This window comes from Lepus europaeus, chromosome 7, assembly GCF_033115175.1.
Source record: "Lepus europaeus isolate LE1 chromosome 7, mLepTim1.pri, whole genome shotgun sequence".
Lineage (NCBI taxonomy): Eukaryota > Metazoa > Chordata > Mammalia > Lagomorpha > Leporidae > Lepus > Lepus europaeus.
The window spans coordinates 37,053,726-37,066,406 of record NC_084833.1 but is presented as its reverse complement, the minus strand read 5'-3'; the positions used below and the strand labels follow the sequence as shown (position 1 = coordinate 37,066,406).

The 12,681-nt window shown below is 37.1% G+C and overlaps 1 protein-coding gene across 2 annotated transcripts in view; it reads left to right on the top strand.

Moving 5' to 3' along the window:
- METTL15 (methyltransferase 15, mitochondrial 12S rRNA N4-cytidine) overlaps window positions 1-12,681 on the top strand; it is a 289,931-nt gene that overhangs the window by 261,976 nt on the left and 15,274 nt on the right. Inside the window, exon 7 of one of the 2 annotated variants that reach the window (XM_062196372.1) lies at window positions 6,421-6,688. The exons of the other annotated variant lie outside the window; for it this stretch is intronic. Coding sequence (XP_062052356.1) covers window positions 6,421-6,461 — 41 coding nt within the window. The 3' untranslated portion in view covers window positions 6,462-6,688. Of the gene's footprint in view, window positions 1-6,420; window positions 6,689-12,681 lie in introns of those variants that run through there. 2 annotated transcript variants of the gene reach the window in all.

The window sequence follows — 12,681 nt, the reverse complement described above, 5'->3', positions numbered from 1 at the left end:
ATAGAACAGACTAGATTGATCCTTTATGTCTATCTTTGAATAAAATGTTATCTTGATTTTTAAAAAAATCCTTAAATTAGCTTGGTTCTAATCTCTCCTGAGGATAGAAGTAATAGCCATGAGTAGAAACTAAGTGGGAGCAGATCACAGTTCAGTGTAAAGAAGAACAAATAGAAGTACTGAAGCTTAGAATTACTCATCAATTGGATGAAGCAGTGAGACCTCCTGCCTTTGAAAAAAATGGAACCTGTGTAGTGAGACTTCCTTCAAGTAGTACTTTGGGAGTGAGTTTTTGAAGATTAGAAAATATATGAATATGAACTACCTGCAGGGGGTTGTAAAATAATTCCCTATCATTCAGAGGTAGGGTGACATAGGCTAAATTGGAGCTGAATGCTCTACCAATCCATATCCATTTACAAATGTTCTAAAATGATTATCCCAGGGCAAGGTATAATAGGAAGCCCTAACTCTCACCACCCCCCACAGAGATACCAATAACAATATATGATCTAAAAGGCCCAAATGGTAAGTCCAGGAACCAGTTAAGAAGTCACAGTAACATAAGCAAGTATGAAGTCAAGAATATCTACATTGAAATGCTTCATGATGACTATGACGTTTCACCCATGATAACACTTTCTCCCAATCCAACATAGATCAGTATTATCAGGAGAAAAATGTCTAAATTGTGGCTTGTCCCTCAAGAGAGAAAAAGAAGGCTGAAAGGTATTCCAATATTTTTGGCCTTCCAGGTGGCTGCTTGAGAGACTGGTTTCTGTCTTACCTAATTCAGAGTGTTGACAAGAAACTGGAATATTCTGGGGACTATTGAAACATAAAGGAGATCTTGGAAACATTTTGCAGTATCTGAGAACTTGTTTTATACAGATAGATAACAGAGAGAGAAAGATATGAGTCCCAATTGGGAAATTATATTGTACAAGGCTAGAAAAGCCACATGCCTAGAAAATGTTTTAGATGTCCCCATAATCTCTAATCAGGGTCACTGATGAAGATCATCTTTGTACAAAACCATTCTGCAGAGAATGTGAGAGGTATCTGTTTTCAAATGTGCCTCTTCCAGCAGCAAAAGAAAGGGTATTTAAACAAACAGGAATACAAGGCCCATTGAAGGCATCAAAAAACCTATGGAAATAGACCAAATAGATATATGAATTACCTGAAACAGAATTCATTCTGAAGAAGCTCAATGAGCTATAAGGGAACACAGACAGACAAGTAAACTAAATCAGAATAATGACATATGAATAAAATGAGAATGTCAACAAAAATATAAGAACTATAAAATAGATACTTTGCTGTAGAATAAGATAATTTAATTATGAAAATCGCTTGATTGGTACAATAGCACACAAGCAGAAGAAGGAATCAGTGAAATGAAAGGTCCTTTTGAAGTTATTAAGTAAGAAGAAAAAAAGAATGAAAAAAATGAAAGAGCCTAAGGGATATATGGGATACCATCAAGCTGGCCAGTATTAACATCATCAAAGTTCTAGATGGAGAACAGAGAAAGAATAGAAAGCTTATTTAAAGAAATAATGGTTAAAAACTTCCTCAATCCTGAGGAATGAAATTGACCTCCAAATTCAAGAAGCTCAAAGGACCTAACTTGGATGTATCTAAAGAGAACCCCATCAAGACATAGTATAAGCAAACTATCCAAAGTCAAAGACAAAGAGGATAATTTTTTAAAAGGATTTATTTTATTTGAAATGCAGAGCCACAGAGAGAGGAGAAACGGAGATAGAGATCTTCTACCAGCTGGCTCACTCCCCAAATGGCTGCAACAGCCAGAACTGGGCCAGGCTGAAGCCAGGAGCCTGGAGCTTCATCCGGGTCTCCATGGGGGTGCACAGACCCAAGTCGTTGGGCCATATTATGCTGCTTTCCCAGGCACATTAGCAGGGAACTAGATTTGAAGTGAAGCAGCTGGGACTAGAACTGGTTTCCATATGGGATGTCGGCATTGCAGGAGGCAGCTTAACCCACTATGCCACAACGCAGCCTCAACAAAGAGAAGCTTAAACCCAGGAGAAAAATGACTTATCACATATGTGGGAAATTATCAGTGGATTTCTAAGCAGAAACATTAGGAAGTGTGATAATATATTCAAAATACTCATAGAAAATATCTGCCAACTAAGAATACCATATCTGGCAAATGTTCTTCAAAAATTAAAGAGCAATAAAGACTTTTCCAGGAAAATAAAAGAGGAAGGAATCCATTAGTCCTAGACCTGCCTTATAAGAAATGCTAGAGTTCTTCAAGTTGAAACAAATATTATTATTTTTTTTAACTTTTATTTAATGAACATAAATTTCCAATGTACAGCTTATGGATTACAATGGCTTCCCCCTCCCATAACTTCCCTCCCACCCACAACCCTCCCCTCTCCCGCTCCCTCTCCCATTCCATTCACATCAAGATTTATTTTCAATTCTTTTTATATACAGAAGATCAATTTAGTATATATTAAGTAGATATCAACAGTTTGCACCCACATAGAAACACAAAGTGAAACATACTGTTTGAGTACTAGTTATAGCATTAAATCAAAATGTACAGCACATTAAGGACAGAGATCCCACATAGGAGCAAGTGCACAGTGACTCCTGTTGTGGACCCAACAAATTGACACTCTAGTTTATGGCTCCAGTAACCACCCTAGGCTCCCGTCATGAGTTGCCAAGTCTATGGAAGCCTTCTGAGTTCGCTGACTCTGATCATATTTAGACAAGGTCATAAAAGACAGGGTGAGAATAGTAACCAATGATCCTAAGAGTGGCATTAACCAGGTCTGACCAATTATACAGCATTAAGTGGGGAAGAGGACCATCAGTACACACAGGTTGGGAGTAGAGCCATTGGTGATAGAGTAGAGGTTATGATTACAAAGGAATGAGGCCCAAGTGCACTAGACAGGGTCTAGAACAACGGACAGAGTCATTATTAGAGGAGCTAAGAAAGGTGCTGTCTAAGCTACAATTAAGTTTTCTGATTGAGAGGCAAATAGAACCTGATAGAAGGGGCTTGATAATAATCTGGTGGGCTTTAGGCCTTGTAAGTTAAGAGGCCCAGCCCTATCTATCTCTTCACATGGGGTACATCCTAAGGGAGGTGTGAACCTCCTGGGGGAAGGCGCCCTGTTGACTTTCATTACTTAGCTGGCCTGGGAGGAGAGCTGGCCAGGTAAAGGCAGGTGGCATCTCTAACAAGAAATTTGCAGTTCTGCCTGCAATGTTGCTGACCCTACTTGGCCGTCCCCTCAGCTGCGGTGGTCACTTTGGAAGCTGGGCTGAGTGAAGAGCTTTTCAGCTTAGAGCCAATAAGATCTGTGGCTCTGACCTGGGCATCATTCAACTCCAGGGCAGGTCCATTGAAACAAATATTAATCAAAGGCAACAAAACATATGGAAATAAAAAACTCTCTAGTTAATGCAAGTATAGGTACATAATCCTGCACATTGTAATGATGGTAATATTTTGTTTTTGGTAGAGAATTTAAAAGATAAAAGCATAATGAGCACCAGTCATTCTGAGACCCCTCCAAAAATAAGAGGAGTGAATGCATTTAAACTCATTTTATGGGACCAGAACTACTATGATATCAAAATCAGACTTAGATGCTATAGGAAAAGAAAACTACAGAACAGTATTACTGATTAATAGCCAAATAAAGCCTCTAAATCCTAGTAAGCCAAATTCAACAGCTAATAAAATTTATTTCTTCTCCTTCTGTCTCTCTCTATATGTAATTCTTTCAAATAAATAAATCTTTTTCCAAAAAGAGTGACATATACATACAGTGGAATATTATTTAACCTTCAATATAGTAAATACTGTATAAAAATTACCCCCCAAAACTTAACAACGTAGAGCAATGATAGCAATTTACTATTATTCAGGGTATTTATGAGCCAAAAAATTTGAAGTGGCTCAGTTATCTTGTATTCTTTTCCAAGCATTTCTGTTAGATGCTAGCTGGAGTTGTTTAAAAGCTTAACTGGGTTGGAGGATTTGTTTCCAAAGTGGCACAATGATGTCACTATTAAAAGGCAGCCTTTTCATTTGTACCTCTCCACTGGGATTCTTGAAAGTGTTCAGAGTAGGGGGGCTGACTTCTCTAAGGACAAGTGATCTAAGAGACCAAGGCAAAAACTATATTGCCTTTTATTTTGTGTCCTTGGATGCTACCGATCATTTGGCAGTACACTGTCTTGGCCACTGAGGTATGCCCAGTTCACTGTGGGGTGAGTTAACACAAGGATATGAGCACCAGGAGTTGAAGGTCAGGGATTACCTTGAAGGTTGGCTGCTAGCTCATATTCATTTATCTCTTAGGTATTTTTTCTGAGAAGCATTTATTGAATTTGTCTGCCAAATTATGCAATTGCTGTACCTCATCGATACTGCAGTTATACATATATATAAAAGAGCTTCCAAAAATTTGTGGCAAATTGAGTTAAACGACAAGATGCACATTTCTTGAACTTTTTGAAGTCCCATTGTGGGTGCATATGTATCCATACACATGAGTGTACATTTATATGTATATATATAATTTTCAATGTGTACAATGTGTTATAATTGCCTGTTTAAGTTTCTGACTTTTACATGAGACTAAGCACCTTGTAAGTTGGATTCATGCCTTATTTTCTTTGTACTGTGTTTTTTCAGAGATTAATGCAGGACAGATAGGAAAAGGACAGTAAGGGAAGGAAGGAACGATTTTGAGCAATTACATTTTGTTGTCACAAGGCTCTATGACACACATGAGTTCTGTTTCTGTTAATTAGAAGATGGTTCACAAGGGAAAATATCTTTGAATGAGCAATTGAGAAATAGAAAAAGTCTGAAACAATTTCATTTACAACAATACAAATGCTGAGGGATGTGTATGAACTTTGACATCGTTTAATTTATATTGTTCTAACAATCGTGTTCAGCCATATTTAGGTCTAATTTTCTTTTCTGTTCTGTTTTTGACATTTTACTCACATATTCTTGGTCAGCAGCTGGGGAAATGAAAGTTATAAAAAGGAGTGTGTCCTTGGGATGGCAGAGGATAAAACTTAATACTAAAAATTCCTAAAATGTTTCATGGATCTTCACTTCTAATCTCCCCCTGCTGGGAGGTCCACACGCACAGCAAATATTAATTTTTTCATATAGTATTTTCCACTGAAATAGAAGGTTTTAGTGATTCTTCATTAATAAAAGTATTAATGATGCTTCACCTTTTTAATAACATTGTTGCTTCTCTATAATTGAAGTGGCTCCTTTGGCTTTTTCCAACAAAATCCTTGCCTTGCTTTCCCATAATTGTTAGTTTATTCTGGTCTTCCCTAGACTATGAAACAGTCATTTGTTTTCTTTATAAACACATCTTGATGCCTAATACAAAAGTTATTAAGTCTAAGCTGAATGAATTAAGCTTATTTAATTAAGTTATTGAAAATAATCAGATTTATGATTTTACATTGGTTAATTCCCGCCACTATACACACCACTTATTTAAATCTGTAGAAACAGAAATTTGATCCTTATAATAAGTAACAATTACAAAAATTAATGAAATAAGTTTAAGAAAGTTTGTTCCATGTGTACATTGCATATACACAATTCTCTGCTATCATCGGTGATTATTTTTTGCCTCCAATTTCTGTTTCAGAAGGAACGTCATTCTGCACTCAGAATTAGGGGAGATGGGATTTCCTCTCTTTTGTGTTTACTGTCAGGTGAAGCACAGATTTTCAGGGAAGTACAAGTCAGCCAGTTTTCACTGAGTGCTTCTGAAGTGTCAAGCACTGTGTTAAAGCATAGCGGATGATAAGATAATATTGTGTCGCTGGCTGAGGGAAGGAAGATAAGAGAGTTCCTGTATAACTCTGAAGATTAAACAAGTTACTATGGGAGGGGTCTTCAAGAATTCATGGGAAATGCATATTACAAAAACCTGTGCATTAATTTAAATTTTCTTGTCCTAAAATTAACTTTTAATTTAATTTGTCCATGAACTTTTTAAAGCACCCTCATAGTAGTAGACACTGAGGTCCATTACCTAGCTTCCTCACCCCACCTATATCAGGACTGAAACACTAATTCCTCTACAGCGCTTGTGACTAACCTTAGGAGGCTGACTTCTCTAAGGATTCTGCCCCTAACCCCAAGGTTATCTTCCCTTTCCTGAAGCCATAACATTGCTGAGGCAGCCTATATTCAGTGACTTAATTGATATGGAAATATAAAGGTCTGCTCCTTGGACGAATTTTGTGCAACCTTATGGAGCCATTCTTGCAGTAGTGCTCTTAGTAGGTTCATTTGTTCTTCATTGGATCTGCTTTCATGTTCAGCTTCTCCCTTTGCCACATCATGCTTTGTTCACTCCCTCACAGGTGCTGACTTCAAGAGATTTCCCCATGGCTCACTTGGTTAATCCTCCACCTGTGGCGTTGGCATCCCATATGGATGCCAGTTCTAGTCCTGGTTGCTCCTCTTCCAGTCCAGCTCTCTGCTGTGGCCCGGGAGGGCAGTGCTTGTGCGCCTGCACCTGCATGGGAGACCAGGAAGAAACACCTGGCTCCTGGCTTCAGATCGACATGGCTTCGGATCGGCATAGCTCTGGCCATAGTGGCCATTTGGGGAGTGAACCAACGGAAGGAAGACCTTTCTCTCTGTCTCTCTCTCTCACTGTCTAACTATCTGTTAAATAAAAAAAAAAAAAAAAAAGAGATTTCCCCAACAGAACTATTGTCTTCCTGGTGAATATGACCTATAAAAATCACTATAATTAGAATATATGTTAAAGAATAACCTAATGAAGAAAATAAATTTTATGATTCATTTTGAAGTTTTTAATATATTATACAGGTGAAACTCAACCTCAGTCAAGAATTTTGAGTAACATGAGTAAAGTATGATCTAGTAGAACTGTAGAAATACATTTATTTGTTTTAGTTTTATCACACTTGCTTGGAAGTCATTATTGAAAGTAGTAAACCCACTGAGTGTTAAACTGAATATTTGCATGGTAGGAGTATGAATTATTTTCAGTTCATTCGAAGTAAGGAAATTCCATCAATTTTACCTGTGGAAGCTACAGTAAAAATGGAAAAATGAAACTCTAATTTCCTGTCTCTGAAGAAAAATTCTAGGTAACACACTCATGTGTGCATAAGGTGCTGATCATAAAACAAAGTGTCTAATTTTTAAGAAAGCTTTTTTTTTATTAAACTTTTATTTAATGAATATAAATTTCCAAAGTATAGCTTATGGGTTACAATGGCTTCCCCCCTCCCATAACTTCCCTCCCGCTCGCAACCCTCCCCTTTCCCGCTCCCTGAAAGCTTTTTAAGATCATTTAGTCTCATGACACATATAATGGAATTTTAGTTAACTAGTTTATACACTATATAATTCTTTATAATAGTGGGTATGTATTTATATACGAGGGGACTTTAGAAAATTCATATTATGAGAAAGCAGTACATGGGTTTTAAGCATTTTCTGTATCATAATAAATTATAATTCTGTTTTTCAGAAACTTTTTGAAGTACTCTTGCATATTAAAATCTCTGTACTCAAATGTTAGAATACGACTACTTATTGATAGTGAAATGGCAAAAATAAAAATTTAATAGCCTTTACATATACTTTGTACACACTTTGGAATGTATAAATTCAAAGTACATATAAGTCATTTGCAAAGTCTTTTTCTTAGGTTAACATATCAGAGAATGACAGACTGCTGTTTCTCAAACTATTTGCAAGTGGGTACCTGAAGCCATAAGCCACTTTTATATATAGTACAACAGAGAAAATAAAATTTGCATGATCTTTTAACATAAGACTTCATAGAAATCCTTGAAATCACGTGATTTTTCTTCATCTTAGATCATTCTTCCATCTTCCCTTCCTCACATTCTTTGCTGAATGTAGGCAGGAAAGTTTGAGAAATGTTGCCATACAGATTTGATTCAGGATTAAAATTTTACTTTCTGCGTAGAAGTACTCACGATTTATTTACACAGCCATAATTCATTGATAACCTACTATACTTAGCATTTTATTCTTTTCTTCCCTGGAGCAGTCATGTACCATATGAGACAGCTTCCATTCAAGTTCAGTAACCCAAGCTCCACTTTAAGCCTGCATATCTTTAAACTTTAAGAAAGCATGACTGCACTCAAAGTCATCAACATGGAGGGGAGATATGACACCTTGAACTGACCTCCCACTCAGATGTAAGCCACGGGAGTGCTGAAGTCCAGCACTTCAGATAAACAGCAAGCTGGCTTCCCCTAATTAGGCAGCCTTCAAGGTGCTTTCTGGGCAAACAAAGGACATACAATGTGGATATGTGAGAAACAGTTTAAAAGCCAACTTGAGTTTGTCAGTGAAGTCTGAGCTGCCCTCATTCCCCACCCCTCTTTAGGTCCAGAGGTTACATATTTTCCTGACATTTCTACATTCAGCCTTCTTGCTTAGCAGGCTTTGCAGAACCTGAGAAGTTTACATTATGTACATGAGTGTGGATGAAATCGAAGGTTAGCCACTGTTGTGGGTGGGCTTGGTCAAGGGAATGAAAATATGCGCTAAATTTAGATGGTTCTTGTAATGCTTACTAATCGCAACAACGTGTTTGTAGAACAGTAAATTTGGAACCACAAGCATTTTCCCCCTACCTAGCTTCATTTTCCACTGAATTGAAAGAATTGAAAACACTTAATGCACCTTACTTGAAGTCTTGTTAACTGCAAGATTTCCACCGGATCAGGGATATTAGGCCTATGAGCAAAAAGTATTGCATGTGAACAGCTGTGAAGAGGAATTTATTACCAACCTGTTTTAAAAATAGCCGACAAGTTTTCATTACAGCATAAGATAGACTTTTACTTGACACAATGCCCCCAAGTAGATGACATACCCAGTGGTACGTGGAATCATTTAAATATTGACAAAAATCTACTGATTTCAGTGGATATCACACTGCCATGCTTTTGGTTTCAATGTAATGAAATACTTAAGTTAGAAAGTTGATTGTCTTCATTGGAATAGTTATTTTCCTAAAAAACAATCTGCTGTTAGGTACTTACATAAATTGTTACATTATTTTTTCTTATGTAATACCTTCTTGTTTGCTTATGTAATTCAAATATATCTTCCCTTAAACTCTTAAGAAAAAAACCAACAGCTGCTTATGTCTTTCTTTCCATAAATATCTTCCTGGGTAATCCTTTTGGGTACCTTTTTCTGTAGACCTCCCTTAAGAAGTAATCGCTTAACCTGTTTTCCGAGTTAATCATTACTCAGAATTTGTTTGATCACTTTCAGTTTGCCAAATTTAGAGAAAAGAACTTTCTGGTCTTTTTCATGTTTGTCTGGTTTAGATGCTGTTATCATTTGTTGACTATACTGTTTTTTTTCTCTGCTCCTACTGAGTCATTCTTTTGATGATTGCTGTTCCATGTATTCATTTGCTTTGTCTAATATTTCTCTTTTCAAGAGGATTGCATGCAGCAATAAAGTTCCTACAAGATAGCCAGCACCACATACAAGAATAGTTTGCTGAAAGCCTTTAGAATTACTGGCAAACCTGCACTTGGCCCTTTCTGAACCCAGAAGGAGGCTCTTATTTGGATTTGAGTAATATCTCAATCCTCATTTTATCTCACTTACAAGACTGAAAAAAAACTGCTTCTTTGAATAAGCTCTGTAGTCCAAAATATTCCTGTAGCAAGATGCTTGAAGGATAGCTCAGAAAAGTTAAGGCTGCAATAACTTTGTCATATTTTCAATGTGATTTAAGGTCTCTATGAAAACAATTATAATTTTAAGCCATGAAGTACCAAATAATCATACCTAATGACCCATTTTTTTTTCTTGTCAGTGAATGAAAAATCAGCATATTCAACTCTTACCTAGAGCAAGCTTTCAGTTAATCTGTATGAAGTCTTCAAAGCCTACCTGAGAGCTGTTTGGTAGTTTCCAGAACTTATACAAAACATTATAAATATTTGTTAATTTTAAAATTTGTGAACATACATGCTTCTTCTGTTTTATGAAATGTAACCATATGTAATAGTCAACTAAGCCAGAACCCCAGATGACATTCTGTCACCTTCTTGTCTCTCATGAGCAGCAACAAGTCAGTTTAACCTGTGGATTATACTTCCTAAAAGTCTCCCCAGTTTGTTTCCCTCTCTGCCTAGATTGCTGAAATGGCCTTCTAACTGGTCCCCTTGCTATTATTCAGGCTTCACTTCGTCTCATTTCTTCTCTGTTCTGTAGCCACAGTGGTCCTAATCACTACTCCTCATTCCAATTTAAAATCTATAGTGCTTCTTTACACATGTCAGGATAAAATTTAGATCCTTAAAAGTCATTCAAGGGGCCGGCACTGTGGGGCAGTAGGTTAAGCTGATATCTTCAGTGGCAGCATCCCATATGGCACCACTTCAAGTCTCAACTACTCCACTTCCCATCCCATCCCTGCTAATGAGCTTGGGAAAACGGAGGAGTATAGCCCAACTATTTGAGCCCCTGCACCCATGTGCAAGACTTGGAAGAAGCTCCAGGCTCCTCACTTTGGCCTGGCCCAGCTCTTGCCATTGTGGCCACTTGAGGAGTGAACCAGTGGATGGAAGACTTCTCTGTGTCTTTCCATCTCTCTGTAACTCTACCTTTCAATATAATTAAACATAAATCTTTTTTAAAAAAAGAGTCATTCAATGATTCTTGATGTGAATGGAAGGGGAGAGAGATCGGGAAAGGGGAGGGTTGCGGGTGGGAGGGAAGTTATGGGAGGGGGGAAGCCATTGTAATCCATAAGCTGTACTTTGTAAATTTATATTCATTAAATAAAAGATAAAAAAAGTCATTCAAGATCCCTTCATTGTCACCTCTCATTACTACTCCCTCTTTAAAATCAGGTTGCACTCAATTATTTGAAGTTCTCCAAATATGACCTTGCCATTGGACCTTTATATCTGCCACATCTTCTGGCTGGGACATTCTTCTTGCTCATAGCCTGCCTACTTTCATCATTCAAGTGTCAATTTAAATGTTATTGTAAGATTCAGGAAAATAACTCAACTGTTTTTTCCTACTTTCTACTCTCACATAGTCCCTCAATACTTCTGACACCAGATGTGTGGAGGCTTTTTCCTACATACTAAGCAATTCTCCAGCAGAATCTCCATTAGACACCTGCCGAGTGTTCCCTTATGCAAATCAATTCTGACACTATCTATCTGGAAATAATGTCAGATCCTCCAAGCTGAGGGATCTGTCTCACAAGACTGCCCCCAACTGCAGAAAGCACTTGGGAGCATAGATTTCTGAGTAACCCACTATAAATCACTGTTTCCATGACCTCCTTATTGGGTTTGATTAATTTGCTAGAGACAGTATTTCTTTGAAAATATTATATTTAAGTTGAATGATTTATTAATAAAAATATAATAAAAACTAGAGCTGAATGGGCATACAAAGAAAGAGTTGCATAGAACAAGATCTGGAGGGATCCTGAGCCACCTTTCTAGCATATGAATACGTTTGTGAGTGCTTAAGCTTGTCAAATCCAGTTCTGATTTTATTGAGGCTTCATTACATACAAATGCTTGGTAAAATCATTGGCCATTGGTGATCAACTTAACTTGTAGCTCCTTTCCCATTGTCTGTAGGGCTGAAAATTTCAACCCCTCTAATTATGACTGGGTATTTCTGGTGATCCATACCCATCCCAAAGCTATGTAAAAGGACCAACAGCCACAAGTCATCTCTTTATCACACAAAAGATACTTAGTTTATTACTTCAGAGATTCCAAGGATTCCACAAGTTGTATATCAAAAAATGGACAGAAAGACCAAATATCTATTTCACAGTATCACAGTTACTTTCTTCAGAAAGCTTCCAGATCCAGTTAGGAGTTCTGCATCTGTGTTCCTGTGGCTCTGGGGTTCAGTCACAGCACTTGTCACTCTGTCGCATCAAACACTTCTCTTTGGTGTACTTTTTGGAAGGCCATGGTGCAATTTGTTCTTTGAAGGTTTCCAGGAAAGTAAGAATTAGGCTTCATGGAGAGCTTCTACAGAAAAGATACAGATGATAGTTGTAGTAGATCAGGTCAGCTTGAAATCACAGGACAAACATATTTTCTTTTCAAGGCACAGAAACTGAGATCCAGAAAGGTTAACTCATTGCTAGGAGTCATAACCAGGTTGACCACAAAATATACAGGCCAGACATCCTAACTCTAGCCTGTGTTTCTTAAAGTGTGAAATGTAGGGTTTCTGTGCTAACACAGTAGCTGCTGGCCATGAATAACTACTGATAACTTCAGTGTGGCTAGTAAAAATTAAAAACTGAGATTTTTGAAGATAATATAATATAAAATAGAAGTATAATGTATCTCATAAGTAAATTTTGTATTGATTACATATTAAAATAATATGTTGGGTATATGAGTTAAAATATCAAAATTTCTCTTTTTTTAATAGTATCCTGTAGATTCCCGACAATATTTTTTAGATTTCTAGTTTCTTCTTCTTTTCTTTGGTTTGCCTGTTTCCTTTCCTGTTCTCTGTCTTTTAAGTCTGATATTCTCTCTTCTGCTTCTCCCATTCTGTTTTTAAGGCTTTCTAATGTGTTTGTC